The 19,008-nt window shown below is 49.9% G+C and overlaps 7 protein-coding genes across 7 annotated transcripts; 3 read left to right on the top strand and 4 right to left on the bottom strand.

Moving 5' to 3' along the window:
• Positions 1–894: 894 nt before the first annotated feature.
• J7T55_003422 (uncharacterized protein) lies at positions 895–1,218 on the top strand (the record flags this gene model as incomplete). The annotated part of the gene is made up of 1 exon (XM_053143443.1): positions 895–1,218. The coding sequence occupies one exon, from the start codon at positions 895–897 to the stop codon at positions 1,216–1,218; it is 324 nt and encodes a 107-aa protein (XP_052993673.1).
• Positions 1,219–1,616: 398 nt separating this feature from the next.
• Positions 1,617–3,044, bottom strand: J7T55_003421 (uncharacterized protein; the record flags this gene model as incomplete). Its single annotated transcript, XM_053143442.1, has 1 exon — positions 1,617–3,044. One exon carries the CDS (start codon positions 3,042–3,044, stop codon positions 1,617–1,619), a length of 1,428 nt encoding a protein of 475 aa, XP_052993672.1.
• A 1,549-nt stretch (positions 3,045–4,593) lies between these two features.
• Positions 4,594–6,477, top strand: J7T55_003420 (Dihydromonacolin L monooxygenase LovA 3; the record flags this gene model as incomplete). The annotated part of the gene is made up of 5 exons (XM_053143441.1): positions 4,594–4,974; positions 5,076–5,169; positions 5,239–5,307; positions 5,381–5,983; positions 6,068–6,477. The coding sequence occupies 5 exons, from the start codon at positions 4,594–4,596 to the stop codon at positions 6,475–6,477; spliced, it is 1,557 nt and encodes a 518-aa protein (XP_052993671.1).
• Positions 6,478–7,278: 801 nt separating this feature from the next.
• Positions 7,279–10,197, bottom strand: J7T55_003419 (uncharacterized protein; the record flags this gene model as incomplete). Its single annotated transcript, XM_053143440.1, has 3 exons — positions 7,279–9,465; positions 9,531–9,589; positions 9,753–10,197. 3 exons carry the CDS (start codon positions 10,195–10,197, stop codon positions 7,279–7,281), a joined length of 2,691 nt encoding a protein of 896 aa, XP_052993670.1.
• Positions 10,198–11,343: 1,146 nt separating this feature from the next.
• J7T55_003418 (lipoxygenase 1) lies at positions 11,344–13,922 on the bottom strand (the record flags this gene model as incomplete). Its single annotated transcript, XM_053143439.1, has 5 exons — positions 11,344–11,819; positions 11,940–12,447; positions 12,587–13,282; positions 13,448–13,643; positions 13,702–13,922. The coding sequence occupies 5 exons, from the start codon at positions 13,920–13,922 to the stop codon at positions 11,344–11,346; spliced, it is 2,097 nt and encodes a 698-aa protein (XP_052993669.1).
• A 2,194-nt stretch (positions 13,923–16,116) lies between these two features.
• Positions 16,117–17,133, top strand: J7T55_003417 (uncharacterized protein; the record flags this gene model as incomplete). Its single annotated transcript, XM_053143438.1, has 2 exons — positions 16,117–16,276; positions 16,346–17,133. The coding sequence occupies 2 exons, from the start codon at positions 16,117–16,119 to the stop codon at positions 17,131–17,133; spliced, it is 948 nt and encodes a 315-aa protein (XP_052993668.1).
• A 170-nt stretch (positions 17,134–17,303) lies between these two features.
• J7T55_003416 (uncharacterized protein) lies at positions 17,304–18,392 on the bottom strand (the record flags this gene model as incomplete). Its single annotated transcript, XM_053143437.1, has 2 exons — positions 17,304–18,284; positions 18,348–18,392. The coding sequence occupies 2 exons, from the start codon at positions 18,390–18,392 to the stop codon at positions 17,304–17,306; spliced, it is 1,026 nt and encodes a 341-aa protein (XP_052993667.1).
• Between the last annotated feature and the right edge of the window lie 616 nt (positions 18,393–19,008).

Here is a 19,008-nt window from a genome sequence, read left to right as displayed (position 1 = left end):
TGATAACTGACGGAGTTGGAGGTCTTTTCTTTGTGTTACTGGGAGGAAAATGGGTTGGGAAATCTTAGAGTTTGGACAATCTCTGACAAAGGGCTTGGAAGGGGCGTGCCGCGTACATACATTGTACCATACAATCACATTCATTTTCTCGAAAGGTCTTGAATGGGTATCCATACAGGGCGTGTATTGGTTCTCATCGGCTATGTCTGGGTGGTGATCCGTGGAAGGATAGTCAGCCCCAACACCAGGCGTGTCAATGTGGTGTTTCTGGTCGAGGCATCCTCTGCGTTCTGGGGGGTGGACCAAGCCTGAGGATAAAGAGTATCTGGCAAGGACGTTGAATTAGAGCGCAATGCAATACGGAGGCTCGGACAAATCGACTTAGTTGAGAAAGCTTCTCTACAATTAATCTGCACGAAGAGTTTACACATACGTTGCGCATGTTTGCTTGAGGTCATGGCTTCGGTGTGCAGTATCTATGTGTAGGCTGCCAGATTATGGATAGAGGACGACACGAAATCCTGCGGTCGGATGTTATCGCAGATGGGCTCGACCGCCTGTGATGGAATTCTGGAGTCCTGACAAGCGTCACAACATTGCCACCGTGCAGATCCTCGGCACGTCCCGGGCATGATACCCTACGGCACTAAGATCGCGGACGTCATGTTGACGATGCAATAGCATGTATCTAAATAAAGCCATGTCCACTGCCATCTTCATCGGTGCTTTTCTTGGCACGTTTATCAACCAAATTCTGAAAACCAGGTGCAACTCGCAAACACACGATCAAGCTATCATTTTCTACATACCGCGACGTCTCGAACACCTTGAGCCAAAGCAAAGTCAAGCACCTTACCAAAGAAGATAATCAAGACTCGGCACCAAAAAAACAAGATGTCCAAAGTCACCGAGGACATCAAGGCTGGCCTGAAGGGGATCCGCGGCGCGGGCGAAACAATCCGAGGCGGCGCCATGGAGGTGACCGACGAGCTGCTCGACAAGAACCCCAACCACCCGCAGGCGCAGGCCAGCGCGACCAAGAACCAGGCCATCAAGGAAAAGGGGAAGCAGCAGCTGGCGAGCGCCGACAGCACGATAGGCCAGCAGCACGGGGCACGCTCGCAGGCTGCCGGTGGGGACGCACTGAGAGGCGGGACGGCGGCACCGGTTGCGACTGAGGAGGCGGAGTATCGGAGTCATTCACACGTTGGGGCGTGAGGCTGTCGGTGGTTTTGTAACGGAGATGCAGGGTTGTTGGGAGATCGTTGCTAAGATAATCCCGGACATCTCTGATGGTGTGGTAATTGGTTAGTGAAAGGGTCCTACTAATGCATGGGAATCAGTCAGAAATACGCCATGACCTATGTAGTTTCAATCCACACAACTATGTATAAAGAAAATATATTGCCCAGCGATGGCGACGGTTAAAGTGTCTTTAGAAGGGAAGTGTTTCCCAGCCTCCGCGGCCTACACAGTTTTACCAGATCTGTCATATCCCTGAGAATGTGTCCCTAATATGTATGGCTCCTTCATGGTCGAGTAGAAAATAAAATTCCTTTATACAATACAAGTAATATTCCATATGCTATTAGAAACCTGGCAATTTTCACCTGCCACTATCCAACGACCTTTTCGACCCATCGCATCCAGTCCATGTCTTCCAAAAGTAGCTCCATTGATATCGTAGGAATCTGGAGGAATAGCTCGTAAACCTTCGAATCCGACCTTGCTGGCAGGATAAGTGCGTTTCCGATGCTCAAGTCTCCTTGAATCCTTCGTATTGAATCCGGCTTTCTCTTTGTGCCCACACCAGGGAGGCTCCATGAGGTGTCACCGCCCATGAAACGCCAGGTGTTGAACTGAAGCTGCCCTGGTATTCTTCGGTCCTGTCTCAGGACAAGACGCCTACAGTCTCCAATCCTGCTGAACAAGTCTTCTCGACGGAGTACAGCTGCCTCGTCAACGCCGGAGATGGTGGCGGCAACCTTGGCTAATAGTGTGGCCAGAGGCTTCAGGTTCTTACCGTCACAGGCTGATTCAACCTCGCTGACCGAAGCCCGAGTAGGGACCGTAACAACGGCGTTTCCGAAATACACCTCTGTCTCCTTGCTAAACTGGCCACGAAAGTCAACAGGGATGAACAGCTTTGCTTCATTAGAGTCTTCGTGTTTGGGGGCGAATCCTACCTCGCTTTTGAGTCGTGCTCGCGTCACATGCGCCCAGGTGAACGCGGCGAGGCAAGCAAAAACGGTCGGTCGCTTCGTCTCGGGGCCCGAGGCCATGTACACCATGTCACGAAGCTTCTGTAGGCGGCCAAAGTCAAATACAAAGATCTTACCTGTCTTGGGGATCGCACCTATTGGGACGCCTCCTGGAAGCGTATCTTCCAGGCCTGGGCTTGAATTTGGGTTCAAGAGAATGTTAAACTCTGGACAAGTCCTGGATAGGTCCAGAAGAGTGGCCGAATAGGGCCTTTGTTCGTTAGGAAGTTTTAAATCAAGAGATAGATTCTCGCCGGGAATTCGCTCTCTACGCGTTGCAGCGGCGAATGAGTCTGCGAAGAGCTGAAGTGAGTACCCGTCCCCAGCCGTGTGATGCAGCGACAACAACAAAATAAGCCCTCCAGTGACAACGCTAACGCGGACGTGAGCGACAGGAACGGGCTTCTCCTCGATCTTGAAGTCGTCGTTCAGATCCAACGCGGGATGAACGAATGCATGAGCAGGGAACCCGCGAGCTGCGAGCTTGGCGTAGCTCGAACCGACGACTTCGGCAACATTGAATTGTTGTCCAGCTAGAATGGCGATCCGCAAGGGAATATCTCCCGTATTTCCGGGTGAGATGTATGCTTCCTCACCAAAGCGTGTTTTTCGGAGGCGAACCCTGCCGGCGAGAAACGGGAGTTTCTCTCCTAGGCGGGCGAGAGATGACCTCAGGTGCTGGATGACCGCCGTGGTCGACGTGCCCTGAGCAAGTGGAAAAGTCAGGGCGATTTGTGTGTATGACCGGATCGACGCTTGGTCGAAATCCGAGAGGCTCTGCATGTTTATTGTACCGTGCCTCTTCCTTTCTCGGAACAATATGACTGCCGAGTTTGATGCGGATTTTCAATTCTACCTGAGGTCTATATGCGCTTCAATTTGGTTATCTTATACAGAGCATCAAATTTCTCCCTTGAGTACTCTATGGCTAAGTTGATGCGAAATCACAATGTAGCTGTAATCCTCCCGTGCAGAGAACAACTTCATTGTGGTTTTCCCGACCTTGGCGGTGTCTCGAAACTTTGAAACAAAGATGACAGTAGTTGCGGTTTATTCCTTGAAGCAAAGATAAAGAAAAGTATTTGATCCTCCTTGTCTGGATTGAGTAGTCGACCGAGGCGCATTCACACCCCGACTCTTTGTTTTCTCCTCTCAGACATCCGTCGATATGACTTCGTAAGTTCTGATTTATTCGATGATCCTGACACTCTAGAGCGAATGAGAAGTGCCACTTGGATGAATGAAGTAAGTAATATGCCATTTAGTTGCGTAGTGCGGTCTCGGATGAATTGAAACGCAAACTCGTGATAAGCGAAGCTAATGGACTGTGTTTGGTAGCGATGACAACTGACTCCAATTGAGTGCCAGATAATTTCGTGTTTGGGCTGGTGCTACTCTTCTTCAAAACTCATGTGGGGGTCATCCAAGCGATTTGAGTGATGTTAATTTCCTGATTGTCACGAGCTACAAAATGAGTTATCGGACTTTGCGGTCTTATTCGTAGCGCAAAGCATTCCTGTTTGTGGCAATCGAGTGAGAACAGCCCCGAGTGCATCATTGAAACACTTACGTGGACAGCTCAAAGCATCGATGTCACAGCAAAAGAACAGCTTCTTATTGTTGGTGCCCCAGCCCCCTCCAGCGACCGTTCGAATCCAACCATGGGCTCGAATATATGTCACAGCACTCTGCGCTTCAGTGATCACATGAAGAGCTTTCATTCCCATTGGCTTAAAGTGCTAAGTATCTGTATCGGCTACAAGATTACCTCGCTCGTCGGGCCCGCAGATCCTTCCCCTTCGTCGATACAATAAAGCTTAGAGTGGTCGAAACACGGGTACAACGTAGCAGTGATACGACGCGATTTGGTACGGATTTCGGTATCGGAATTTAGAAACCACCGTAGACTCTAAGCTCGTCGAGTCTATCTGTTGGGTGGAGCGCCAGCCAAGAAACGACCAGATCGAGAACGCGGCACGGGCCTGAGAGATCGGATATAGGGAAATTTAATAGACCGGGGACATGAAGAACCCGATTGACATTTAACTCCCCGACGACATGCCGGCACCATATCGGCGCCGACATAATCGACTGCCCAACCCATGCGCAACCTATGGATTCGAGTCAAACCTCCAGGAATGAGTGCACAAAGACACTGAAACCCGGGTCCACACCAAGTAGCATCCTTCCGCCAGATAATTGTGTGCTTTTCTATAAAACACTAGTGCGGAAGTAATATTCACAGTAGAGGCGACCAGAACTTGAAAAGAATCCAGTTTCACGAGCAACACAGCCCAGCAGCATTTGACAATCTACGCGATACCCAGTCAAGATGTCGACAACGGCCGCAGCCAACAGTGGCTTCCAACTCGGAGCAGGAGACATTACCATCACACTTCCAAGCGAGAAGTCTCTTCTTTACATCATTACGGCAATTTTCTTCGTCCTAGCATTGAATGTGCTGAGACCAGATGGCTCCAAATTACCACATTTCAACCCCAGGAAACCTTTCGAGTTCACCGATTTTCGACGCATCAAGGAGTTCATGGAGCATGGCATAGAGATGACGAAAGAGGCCAAGCTAAAATATGGCGACAACCCGTACAGGATGTTCACGGCTGAAGGTGACGTGGTGGTTTTGCCGTCGCGCTACACCAATGAGATCGCGGCCGCCGCTAATACGCAGGTAGATTCCTCTGAAAGGGGCCAAGACGTATGTGAGAGCCCCTGAATTTCAGGTTGAATTTAAAGTGAAGGCCTGAGGATATAACAAATGTTCCCTTCACGCCTAATACTGACGTGAGTCTTTCCCAGGATACGCACAACTATATCCCGGGCTACGAACCCTTTGACTTCCCCACACAGGAAATAGTTGCTGTTATCAACCGACACTTGACTAAAGTACTCGGTATGGTTTATCAAGTGGTCATCGCACACAGAAACTTGATAGCTGACTGACACCTCCCGTTCGAAAAAGGCAAGCTCACGCCGGCTCTTAGCTTTGAAGCACAAGAGGCCATCAGGGATGCCTTTACAGAAAACCGGGGTAAGCCAACCCCAAACCCTTGACGTCTTTGTCGCCTGCGTACTCAGGGCTGACCACAACATCCAACGAAAAGAATGGCACGAGATAAACCCCAGCGAGTTGGTTCTCCCCATGGTGTCTCGAGTATCATCCCGCATCTTCATGGGTGAGCAAATGTGCCGCAACAAAGACTGGGTGGCCGAATCCTCCAAGTACGCTGCTCTCAGTTTCGGCGTAGGACACATACTTCGTGGCTTGCCCCGGTTTACGCGTCCGATCGTACACTGGTTTATGCCAGGTGCCTGGGCAGTTCGCCGCCAGCTCAACGTGTGCCGGAAAATGCTCGCTCCTGTCGTTGCCAATCGCAAAGCACAGATTGCACAGGCCGTGGCTGACGGTAGGGAGCCGCCTGTCTTCGACGATGCCATGAGCTGGTTTGAAGGAATTTTCCCTACCGGGTATGACCCGGCCGTGTCGCAGATCACCTTGTCGGTCCTTGCCATTCATACCACCTCGGATTTGCTTCTACACACCATGGTGACCATGGCACAACACCCTGAGATCTTCGAGCCGATGCGTGAAGAAGTCAGACAGGTGCTTGGTAGCGAGACCTGCATCAAGAAGACGGCACTTTACGACATGAAGCTTATGGACAGTGTTTTCAAGGAGTGCCAGAGGGTGAAGCCAATCCTAATATGTACGTCCAACACTCTCAAAGCATGAATGACACACGGAGAACGAATTCTACTGTATTGGGTGTTAACGATGTTTGCTGTTCTAGGGCCCATCCGCCGCCAGGCCAAACAAGATATCAAGTTGTCAGATGGCTTCGTCATCCGCAAGGGCGAAAAGATCAACCTCGACATTACCGGAATTTGGGACCCTGAGGTCTTCGAGAATGCGAATGAATTCGACCCTTACCGTTACGTGCGCTGGCGCGAGACGCCCGGTCTGGAGCGCCGCGCACAGTTGGTAATGACGAGTCCCGAGATGCCGTTGTTTGGTCACGGCCCACACGCCTGCCCTGGTCGCTTCTTCGCCGCCAATGAGGTCAAGATCATGATGACATATCTGTTGCTTCACTACGAGTGGAAGCTGGCTCCGGGTTGTTCTGGGAACCCATTGTTCGTGGGATCAACTCCTGTGCCAGACCCTACGACTAGGCTGCTGATAAGGAAGTTGGACAATTAAGGTCCTTGCCTTATTTTTGCCGCTGTGGGTGGGGATTGGACCTTTTTTTTTTTCATCATATATCCTCAGTCGTTACTTTCTTTTGTCGTTATCCTCTTCCATTGCTATATTTCTTTTGTCTTTATTTCTGGCTTGGAGGGAGTTTTACAATTCCCCGATCTTGGCTCTTGTGTACGAGATAGATTTCAGTGCTGACCTAATGTCAATTCTGGATATTCTCCATACATTTCCCATGAGTTCACTTCCTCCGTGATGAGATTTTCGAAAATCACCCTCCGGCGACTGTTCAAATCCAATCAGGGGTTCGAATATATGTTACAGCATTATACACTTCAGAGACCACGCCTTCAAATGTGTGGAAGCTCAGCGCCTCTGAGGGGGCTTCTTAGCTGCTCCACGGTATCAATAACATCTCCCACGTCCATTGGGACAATCCAAAGTCCAGAAGTGTCTTGCCAACTGGTTAATCGTATTTCCCACGCTGGGTCCATCTGCTTCATTGGCAACCGAGTTTTGAAGGAACAGATGAGACCGAGTCGGCGTCGTTCAGCCCAAACATGCCCCTGGGACCGAAACATATATGGCTTGTACAGAGCATACCAGATCGATTTATCGTCAGTAGTAATTACAAATCTGTGTCTAGACTCGAGCCGACAGACATTGATGTCAGGTCCCGTCGGAGAGTTCTGCGTGAAGTCCATTACCTGGTTTCAGGTGAACCGAAGTCTATTGTTGTCGGTATGAGTACTGTGTTCTGGAACAGCCCAAGGGCGGATATCCCATCCGCACCGATGTGACATTTCATCGTATCTTTTTCGGCTTGAGAGATGCAATCTTCTTTGAAAATCCTGGAAAGTATTCCCCAATACCGTGGTCAAGGGCTTTCATGCCCATGGGCTTAACGTGAAACGCATCTGCACCGGCTGCGAAGGATCGGGCCTTGTCCTCGGCGGAATCCTGACCCGTGATCATCAAAATGCGACTCGGTGAGAGCGCATGCTGATTCTTCCCTTCGACGTCTCGAATCTGTTGCGTTGCTTCTATCCCATCGCTTACAGGCATCTGCAAATCCATGAGCACAAGGTTGATGGGCCGGCCCTCCTCCAACGACTTCTTGAATTGGTCAACAGCTTCCTGGCCGTTGACTGCCGTGTTGTATGTAATGTTTCGCTTCTCGCAGTACATCTGGAGAATTCGGAGATTGACCATGTTGTCGTCGACTAGCAGCGCAACAGGGTCAACCTCGGGTGGTGGTGTCGGTGGCGTCGCAATCTCAAGCTCGGAGATCTGGCGAAGGTCGATCTCAATGCCTTGACGAGCCTCGGGCAGTATCATTGAGCCTTTGAGATTTTGGGTTTGATATGCTATGTCGATCTCTTTGAGTATTTCTCTGAGACGCACTGTCAAAAATGGCCCAGAGAAAAAGTGAACTCTGTCTCCAAATATTTTATTCATCCCAGCTCCTGAAGGTGCCAAGCAGATTGAATGCTGCTCAGCATCCAGAGAATCGACGAGACTCTGGAATTCGGCAGTATCAGGTGTATACGCAATGACAACGAAGGAATCCTTGGGGGTGCTAGCTCGTTTGAATCCTTGGTATTCTAGGAAGCTTGCGAAGTGTAAGACCAGGTCAAGACGTTGGTCAGGAGCGTGGGCGATGTAAAATTCGCGAGGTATTTGATGGAGTGATTCTGATAGCGGTGTGATATGGGAATCGCTATGTATGAATTCGAGCCTGCAAAACTCAGCGCGAAAGTGAGAGCCGTGGTTGTCCGCATGCTGCGAGGAAGCGACTAGGGAGACATTGCCGTCCATCGAGGCAGCGATTTTTGTCGCGAGGGTCAGTCCAAGTCCTGCTCCGCGACTGTGTGGGTTGAGTTTTTCGAACGCTTCAAAGATGCGGCCTTGGTCGGCTGGGGCAATTCCACAACCAGCATCCAACACATCGAATGCAAGGCTCGAGTTGTCTGATGGTGCTGTAATAACAATAATGACCGCGCTATCATTATTGTTGGACAATGCATTCAGAATCAAAGACTGTATGCATTCCTTCAATAGAGAGGGATCCATGATGGTGATGTAGCCATCGCTGGCGAGGCGATTCTCGAAAAGAATGGGAATCCTGGAAAGATCGTGTCCTGACACCACCTGCCTCATTTCGTGCATAATGTCATCTTCCAAGTGAGCTAGAGATTGAAGCCCAATATGGTGCTTGACCGCGATAGTCTCTGCCCAACGGTTGAGCTTGAGGATGTTGTTTACCGTTGTCATCAGCTCCTTTCCCGAGTCTCTGATGGTATCGATGATAGACGAGGGGTTTGTTGCAGGTGCGTCCGGACCATTTGCGGGTGTGCTGCGAGCAGCCAGCTCTTCAGTAAGCAATTCGCAAGACGCCAGCACACCATGAATTGGAGTTCGGAGCTGGTGGGTGATTCCTCTGAGGAACTTATCCTTTGCCCTGATGGCTTCTCTCAAGCTGCTTTCTTGGGCGATTTTAGCGAGAGATGTGGCGCATTTTTCCACGAACCAGGAATCAACATCGTCGAAGACGGTCTGAACCTGACTTGAGGCAACCACGAGGTACTTCTGATGAGGATAACTCTGACAAGGGTGGACGATAGCTCGAACAACTTTTGATGTACTGATCTTCGTGCAGTTAGCCGTCCGGATGAGTTCGTCGATGTGCTCGGCATCTTCCCACAAGCCGTCCTGAATGCTAACCAAGTCTATAGGAGGATGGCTGGGTAGCGGGACTGTGTTGTCGGAAACCTCGTAAATATCCACAAATGCGGCAGGATACATTTCGCGTATAAGATTCAAGATGTGTGCCTCAGCGTTTTCGACTTCATCAGGGCGACACTCTGCGAGACGCTGGCCCATGATGTTACGCTGTCTTCGACGCTCATGCCGTGAGTGACTGACGATTTCCGTTACGAGCATGTCTGCGAAGCGGACCAGAGCACCCTCTTGAGTCTGAGTAAGTGGTGCCTGCTCCGAATTCGAGGCAACACACAGAGAACCAAGGGCAACATATTCACCAGTCAGGGTCTGACATCGTAGTTGTACTCCAGCGTAACTGCGAAGGCCACCTTGAGCCACGGCTGGAGAACATCTGAAGCGCCAGTCGCTCGCCATGTTAGGCAACATAAATAATGTCTGGCCCATGATTTAGTATGGTCAACGACATTTTGGGCACAGGGAACTTACTCCGGGTTCTTGGGTGACGGTGTGGGAGCAGGTGCTCTCTCGACGAGGTAGTACCGCCAACGGCAAACCAGTTGCAGCCACACGAGTGTACACATCTTCGCTGAGCAGGCCCAACAGCGCGAATTCCCATTCCATAAAGGTTTGGACAAGATCTAGCTTCTCCTGCAGTAGTTGCAGAAATTCTCCATCTTCGTAGAGGCCACGGGTGTAATACCAGAGCATAGTCAGTCGGAGGCGCTCGTTGCTCGCCAGGGAGGGCATGAGATATGGATCAGAGACGGCATCAGGTCGGTGTGCAAGATCCACGTTTGAAGGCGGATTGTAATTGGATTCGTGCAATTGCTCATCGTATGCAAGAATTGGTTTGCTGCACAGCTGCTCATCGGATATACAGAGCGGCCGAGTGGGTAGAGGCCGTGACTCTCGCGGACTGATCTCGGACTTGGGAAAATAGGGAGCGAAGGCGGTGTTCAGGGAGGCCGACACTGAAGGTGAGGGCGATTTGGCAGGCATCCTGACTATGCCGTAACTTTTGTGCCGTCAGAGGCCAGTTCTTTGTTGGACGTCGCAGCGTAGGTTTGCCCAGAACCGTGCTACAATCGTATCATAATCAAGAGGTGAACGTGCTGATGTGGTACGGTGAGGTGAAGGTATCGGGCGTTGGGTATCGGTCGTTGAGTCGAGGGGAGCAGCCAACAGTGGGTTGGACAATGGGCGGCAGCACATTAAGTCAGTCTAAAGTAGCTTAGTTGGAATAAAACACAACGCTCTCCGTTAGTCAAAATTTGAGTATGAGTCTAGTCACGAAACGGGACAAGCAGGATTGTAAGGCTTGCCACCGCCTGAGCTGACTAGCACCAGGATTGCGGGTAGATGCGCAGGGGAGTCGCCAGCCGGCCCAGGCCCTTCTAGACCATGGTTTTTCTCGTTATCAACTTTACGAACGCCGAATCTAGGTGGCGAAGAGGCCTCAATGCCATTTCCCGCCTTTTCCCCAGGGACCAAACGCGTTGACCCATGCAGGACGGGCAACCCTGGGAAGCCATGTGATCAAGCATTTCAGATTGCAGCAGTCGGACCCGTTAGCCTTCATCAGTCTTCAAGCCTGTGCTTACAAAATCATGTGCAATCTGGCCCACTTGAAAGGTTACATAGCCTGCATGCTGCGTATATCGAAAGCATATATATGTGCACGTGGGCCTAATAGATGTTTGCATGTCTGCATGTATACTCCACGCACACAAGATTCGTACAGCGGCCCCCACACCTTTTGCTCTCGACCGACTTCGCGAAATTCTTTTTCTCGTGCCTTGGTGAGTCAAATTACATAGATTTCGGTTCTCTGGTTGTTTAAGACACCGAGAGAAAAAGTAGGAAGGATTGTTCCAAAAAGCAATGTGAAGATTTTCACCTACTAGTACGTAAATAGCGAATAATGCATGGCATACGGGGCCTTCTTTTCCATAACCTGCGCTGGACTTGCTTCACTTGACGCTGCCCTGCCCAAAGGCCTCTCCACTCAAATTTTAAGATTTTCAGCGACTTCCCGAGCCTCCACTACACGACCAGCCTCCCTGGAGATAGCCTACGACCTATGCGTCTTGCCTCATCACATACGCCTTACCTAACCTCACTTGAGCGACACCTGAATCTCAGCTATTAAATTAAAATAGAAACGGCCGTGTCAACGGGCTGCAGCACGTCGTACGGCAACTCCTGATTGTCCAAAGCGTCACTGATCTTGGAAAACACTCCAGGAATGATGTTTCCAACATTGTCTTTCGTGTCTCCAAGCTCAATCAAGTCATCCACCAGTGCCTTAGCCGCAGCCTGGATATGTGTCTCACCACTACCTGTTCCGGGTGCACTCAGATGGTACAATGAGATGGCGTAGTTGAGAATGTTCTGGTCCTCTGCCACACGAAAATTCAGCAGGTGGACTAGGTGCGACGCAAGCAACCACTCTTGGGGCCGGTTAATAGGCAGCGACTTCATGAGGTCTGGTTCCTGGAATCCCTTGAGCTGCTGCAAGGAGGTTGGCGGTGGTGCGCAGAGCGACGGTGAGCGATTGACTACGAATGACTGGTAGTACTCCTGGAGGTAGTTGACGGCTGTGTGCAGTGGCGAGGCGATATCTGTGGCATATCAGCAACCTGTTTGGAAGAAGAAAAGAAAAAGGGATGCTCTTAATGTCTGAGGCGAGAGGATCATTATAGTCCAGAAAAAAGGGAAAAGGAAGTCCAGCTAATACGTACGAATGCACATGGTCACACAGTCAACCAGCTGGTCGACAGTCTGTATGACTGGCCAACTCTTCATTTGGCCTCCATTATCACTTCGCATCTCATCACACCAGCGCTTGATGTCAAGGTCTGCAGCCACCTTTGCGTCCGTGTCGAATCCTTGGCCCCCATTGGCGAGGAATCTTGCAACAAAGTTTCGCAACACCTGCCACATTAGCAGCGCCATCTTGCCGTAGCCGTAGTTGTGGAATTTGACATTCCCTTGGTCCAAGATGTCCTTGACCGGGAAGCCGCGGCGTTCGAGGTCCGCTGGAACATAGTTGGCCTGCCAGTCGAAATTTTGATACGCCTTCTGGATGAATTCGTATGTCTGTGACCCCGTAAGACCGACGATTGGTATGATAACACTGGGCACGAGTGTGGCGCGAGCGGCCGCATTCAATGACAATGTCTTGAGCCAGTGTGGCTGAAGGCATCGGTAGACGAGGTGATTAGTTGCAAGTGCCCGCTTGCTGGCGACCTGGTTTTCATTAGTATGAGACCATCGAATTTTAAGACTGAGAACAATGTATTGAAAGTAGTGCGAAATAATATTAGGAGTCCGTCATGTATGCACCACGGCACTCGAGGTTAATCAAAAGGACGAGAAAGAAACTTACGATTGTGGCCTCCTCAACTAGATGACAATTGGTCAAATGGACGGTGAGCTCATGTTGCAACCAGTCCGAACTCTGAGCAGCTGACTTCGCATATCGCCATGGCCAATCATTGGCCTGATCTGTCTGCTCCTCCGGGCTCTTACGGGTGTTGAATATGGTGACGGAGTTGTCGATAGACTCATTATAGTCAATGACTATCGCAAGAGGATGCAACTTGCCCGAGTCTGTAAGATGGAAGAGTGTTACCGAAGAGCAAGCGTAGCGGGCTTTGTCTTTCGGGGTGTCATCGGCCTGGAAGACAGCTTGCGCAGACACGCCTAGGGTTGAGCGGTAATATCCGCAGTCCTGCACATATAGCGAAGAGGTCTTGCTGACGCTGCTGATGAGTGCGACATAGTCTGTTAAATTCTGGCTTGTGGCAGCTTTAGTGAAGTTTTGGATCCATGAGGTGCTTGCAGTCTGGATAGTGACTGGGTTGGTCCCAGTGAACTGCTGTTGGGCGAAGACCTCGTCAGTGAACCATTTGTGCGTTTTGAGATCGCCAATGTTGGGCTCGCTGAGAATGTTCTTCTTCTCAGCCCTGAGCGTGGCGTTACGCTTATCAATGTCAGCCATGGTAGCTCCCTGGTCAGGGTAGCTGTAGGTGAAGTCCTTGATCGATTCTGGGACCACAGAGAGCAGCACGAATCCCGTATCCTAAGTAAATCTATATTAGCTATGATCGACCCGTAAATAAACGTCAACTAGACGCGCTCAAGTAGTAGAAAAGATTGACCCATCGGGCTATTTCGTTACTCGAAGAATGGAAAGCTGTGCGAGCTTTGTGACGCCAGGCTGAAACAAGGAAAGGAAATGGCTCACCAGAAGGCGCATTTTGTCGAAGATATTGAAGATAGATACTTCATCCGTCTTGGGAATCAAGTCTAAGTGAGGCGGATAGTTATCTGCGTGCGGGCCAGTCTTTGGAGACCAATTGTAAATGCTCACGGCATCCTCGCGTTTGGTGCCTTGCGGAATGGATGGCTCAATACCAGTGACATCGAAGTAAGAGTGGAAACTTGATATTGTCAGCTTCAGCCAACTCGCTACTGAAGTTGAAGTTATTGCAGGCTCACCGGTCTTCGATTCTCTTGAAGACCTGAGTCAAGGCCTTTGAGGTTCCTGAGAAGGTGCCGACTGAGAGTTTGTTGTCTGGTGTAGTGTCGGGGACGATGAGGCCCTGCGCAGCCTTGACTGCCTCTGGAGATAGTCTCCGAGGAATGAGCTTGTACTTGCTCAGCTCCTGCGCAACTAGACCTTGGTCCCAGGAGCGGAGGAGAAGCTTTCCTCTATCCATAGCAGATATGATTGCGGGTACCAGTAGATGGTGTAAAGAATCAGGCTGAGTGTTTCAATGATGTAGAATAGCTCTGTTGTATACTATACATCTTCTCAGACAGGCTGAGGGGGAACATCGCAACATTATATACCCTACTTCCTTGCTAGCTGTCAAGAGGACGAAGTCTCGTTCTCGGGCGTCGACATGTTATGGCGTTCTACCATTTTCGTGCGGTGAAGAGCCTTGTCTCATGAATGGAATTCTACAATGTATAGATCAAATATGACCTAAGTGATGGTCCGATAACTTGCATTTGGCCTACTTCTCGCTTAACACATTCAGGTCAGATCGCATGCGGCCGAGAAAAAGCCACCCAATTGTGGCTTCCAATGAGACACAACTCGAGAGCGCCCGCCCGAGCTCTGTGAAGCTGAGCGTGTCTCACGTAATCCGTGTTCTTCCCGATGCGTTGTTCATTGGACCACTGCAGCTCTTTCAGCGCGTACCATTTTTTCAGGTCTTGTGGGAACTTCATCTCGATACGACGCTCCCACCGCTATAATCTCGAATGGCAGCAAGTTGTGTGCAATGTTGCTTTTCCCCTGTCTTGGCGCAGTGAAACGTTCTTGTCTCCGCTCAGTAATCCCCTACCATCGTGTTCCCAAGAGCCGCAGCGGCGGGCTCAGCCGACCCTATCAGCGTCCAACTCTCTTTGTGTCTGCCAGCTTGGAATGTGAGGCAACAGATTGTGAACAGACACAAACCATGCTTCAGCCCGTTGCCACAGGAAGAGCCGTGCATTGCCCACAGCTGAGAAACGGGAATATCGGTGAGCTAGCCCGACTTTGCTGACCAGTATTGGACACATGCAGCCAATCTGGAATGGCCAGCCGAGTTCCAAACAACTTACGGAGAACGCATATGCTACGGCATGTCGTTTCTCATTTCCCTTGGCAACGCAGCATAATTTGAGTCTATGTAGAATGCAATGAAATACACTTGTCGGAGGCATAAGAGATCGCCATGTACATGAGAAATGATGCCCAGAAATCGAAACATGTTCGTACCACATTCCACGGCCCAAATGCCGGACTCTTCATTGACATGCCTTCACCATCCCATTTATGGCTGACCCACTTTAAACAAGCTCCCATAGGGTGCCGAGGCGTAGGACTAGAGCACATTGATACCAAATCAATGTTGATTCGGTTTCTCCAGGCAAGTTCGAAACTGGTGCTCTTGAACTTTCGACGTCCTATGAGCTGAGATCTGGGGAATTATGGGTACCTGCAGTAGGCTGGCATGCGAGATTCATCCCAAATTTCCCCTTTTAGCTCCAAGTGTAGTTGACACGGCACGTACGGGACGATCCGCGCAGGGGCACAGTAGCCTTATAGTCGAGTAAGACATTTTGCTTCAAGAGCTTGCCGACGGTGCGACGGCACGCAATCTTCGTTATGTGTCCGTTATTGATAGTAATGAGACAGACAGCAGAGATCCGTCGTGCAGGGCTATTCAGAGCTCCGTAAGGACCTACTTTAATCAAAGTTGGTCTTAAATGCCAGGCCCCGCAGGCATAAAGAGTACAGATGACTGAAAGCTCTGTTATCCACATTTGGTGAGTTCGCCCTGCCCAGGTTAGTCATTGACTGTCAAAACCAAGAACGCCTTGATTGCTTTCCAACTGAGTCTCTTCCTGTGATACAAGTTATAGGAATTTTGGACTATTTGCAATTAAATCACAAACTTGGTATGCGCGTCTTTGTTACGCTTGGCAATAGCTTATGGCCTTTCAGTGTCATCTGAAATGAAAATACTCTCGAGAATTTCTTGCACACGAAGACGGGGTGGTCACATTACGAAGGCACGGAATACGTAAGTGCTTGCTGACTTTGCCCACGCCGAATTCTTGTCCACATGATATATTTTGAGGCATCAAAGGGGATATATGATGTGAGAGCCAATACGAGTTCTTCACGTCATCAATAGTGGACCTTGAACTGTGTGGAAAGTCAGCCACTTGCAGTAGTACACCTTCCAATTACCATTTGACCGCAGTCTGCAGAATTTATGGTTAGCCAAGGTTAGCCAAGCACTATTAGTCCCAGAATGTCAGCCACGTGCAGCTATTAAGGTCGTGAGGTTCAGCTCGCACAGTCTCAGTGTTGATTCCTACTGCCAATTCATTTCTTCTCGTGAAATCGTCACAACAATGACCCCTGGCATTGCTGCCCACGCTCATTACATGCAACATGTTGAGTTGCAACAGATGCCACACAAGGTGAACATTCGGCACCGCGGAGAAGACTGGGCAGGGATAACGAATCGGAAAGAGCGAAAGAAGCTGCAGAATAGGCTGAACAAACGAGTTTGTGAGTTATGATTGCCCAGGTTTCCTGAATCAGCTGGAGCAAGTGAAGCTCAACGAGATGACACTTTAGCAAGGCAGAGGAAAAGAACAAATGTTTACCACCGTGCCTCACCCGATACTGCTTCCCCTGATGTCATTCCAACCCAGAATTGTCAATCATACACTACGACGGTCTCTCCCCTAAACGACCCAGTGACGACTTTTGGTTACTGCACAGAGGAGAACATCGCACAGAAGCGAGCTCTTCTCAAACAATTCGCCGAGCAAGCTTTGACGAGTTACAAGACGGCTGACCCATGTGCGGACCACCGCCTGAAACTCATACAACTCAATGTTGTGAACGGCTTTACCAGAAATGCTGCCGCACTAGGCTTCAAATTCGACTGGCTTATTTGCGAGTGTATTTCTCCATTTGGACGGGACGCACGGGATCACAAGCTGGGTACACCATCCACAATCTCCCTGCCAGGTAGCCTTATGCCTACGAGCATGCAATTGAGAACAAGGCACCACCCATGGCTTGATCTATTTCCGTTACCTAAAATGCGCGACAATCTGTTGTTGGCCACAAATGTCATAAGTGCCGAGGACGAGCAACTGCTATTTGACGATATCATGGAGTCGGGCGGAGGGAGGAGTGAATGGGCTGGGCTCGTGGTTTGGGGAGAGCCATGGGATCCCCGCAGTTGGGAAATCAGCGTTCCTTTCCTACAAAGATGGGGATGGCTGTTAAGAGGGTGCCCTGAGATCATAACATCTACGAATTATTGGCGGAGCCAGAGGGATGAGAGTCCTATTGAGAAACCAGATTTTATCCACGAACAGCATGAATATGATTCAAGAGGGACCCGGACTTAGTCAATTATCGACATACAATAAAGAGCAATGTTTATCACTCATGATTCTACGAAGCACATTGATAATGCCAATCGTCCAACTCGTGATCAATCAATGACTCAGACTCGTTGGAACTGACAAACTGATCCTACGTTTTGAACGGCAATGTACAATCAGCCATCAAGTACAATTTAGATCTCTCCTTTCAGCACTGAGCTCCAATCCTCACCTCGGAAAAATTCCTCCACAGAGGTTGTCTTGATCCCCAGTTCCGCCGGAGTTTTGATATTAGGGTTCCCACCGGCGTATCCATATTCAGCAAAAAACTTGAAATCATCCAGTATGGTGACCTCCAATCCCTTTGGGACGTGCTTTACGTATTCTTCCTCTGAGACGTCTCTCACTGTTACATTGACTCCCAACATGCGACCCCAAATTGCTGCGTACTCTGCCTTCGTGACAATTTCACTCGCGCCCAAGACGTCCGTACCAGCTGGGTGATGAAGAACCAACGCCTCGACAAACGCACCCGTGTCTCGGGTGGCTACGACCTCGGGGTTTGTTTGATGCGAGCCTGGGACTTTCAGGCGCACATATTCAAATACGCCGTCGGGCTGCTTGTGTGGCCTGAACGCGGAGATGTCCTTCCACGTCTCTTGAAAGACGCCCATTGTTACGGTACTCAGCCGGGCCCGAAGCTCTGAAAGCTCTTCTCGGATGTAGCTCTCCACTCCGGCCTTGGAATCGAACTCGTAAGAATGCTTGTACTTGCCGTCACTGATCTTCTGCACCGCGGGCAATGTTGAGAAGACAAACCTCTCCAGGGTTGAGAGGACGTTCGGGTCAGAAGCGGCAATTGCGATGTTGATACCTTGCGCCTTTTCCAAGTCTCCGGCGTATTCCTCAATTGAACGCCCTGCAGTCCTTGCTTTCTCCTGCAGGGCCCTGTCCTCACTGATCCGGCAGAAGTTTGCGGCCCAATCAGTGACGGCAAATATAGCGTGTGCGCCTTTGAAGGCAGTTCTGAGTGATTCTAGATCATCGTGGTCGCCCTTGACGATCTCAACTCCTCGGCTCGCCCATTCTCTCGCGTTGGTCGAGCCGGGATTGCGTGTAAGCCCGCGTACTTGCCATTCGGCGTGAGTGAGAAATCGGCCAGCGACGGAGCCACCCTAAAATTAAATGTTATCGTCTGAAACGGGCTATGATACTGGACGCTAGGATTCTCGAGATACCTGAATTCCCGTAATACCAAGGACAGCGATGAGCTTTTTCGCCATGATGGGTTGTGCCTTTAGTGTATAAAATTGTTGGAAATGATGGACTGGAATTCAGAAGAAATTACGGTTTCTTTATCCTTCGGTAGATTTTCCTCCTTAGTGTACGTCAGAGTCAATCTGCTGTGACTGATCGCGCAAGATATACTGCCATCTAGTCGCTCTCGAGACTAGCCAGGAGTTTTGAGAACGACTTACAAAGCAAAACGTCGCGCCAGAATCTTCGTATCCCCTGAGTGCGTAATCACAATGCACTTGGCTGACACTGTAATAATTCAAACTCCAAATACAGTGCTCTTTGACACATGGTGCCATTCGCCAAGTATGCAACTTGCTGACACTGTAAAAAGTTTAGTCACAGGACACTGTGTTCTCACTACTTACGGACGACTGCAGGGACATTCTTTGTTGTCTCAATCATGCAGAATAAACAGCAGTCTTAAGTCCCAGCTCAAATGAATATTCACCCGAAGATCTTGCAAGTGCCTGATTGGGACCGATCTGTAGTTTATTTGTTTGAGTATTTTCAGGCACGCCAGTCATTGTGGAAGATACAACTCGCGCAATGGAATAGACTATAGAGGCAACTCTGAATTCTAGAGCTTTACTTTAATGAACA

Source organism: Diaporthe amygdali (assembly GCF_026229845.1).
Source record: "Diaporthe amygdali strain CAA958 chromosome Unknown NODE_14_length_1008325_cov_65_372321, whole genome shotgun sequence".
Classification (NCBI taxonomy): domain Eukaryota; kingdom Fungi; phylum Ascomycota; class Sordariomycetes; order Diaporthales; family Diaporthaceae; genus Diaporthe; species Diaporthe amygdali.
Note: the sequence above shows the minus strand (reverse complement) of the source record. Positions and strands in the feature narration are given on the sequence as shown.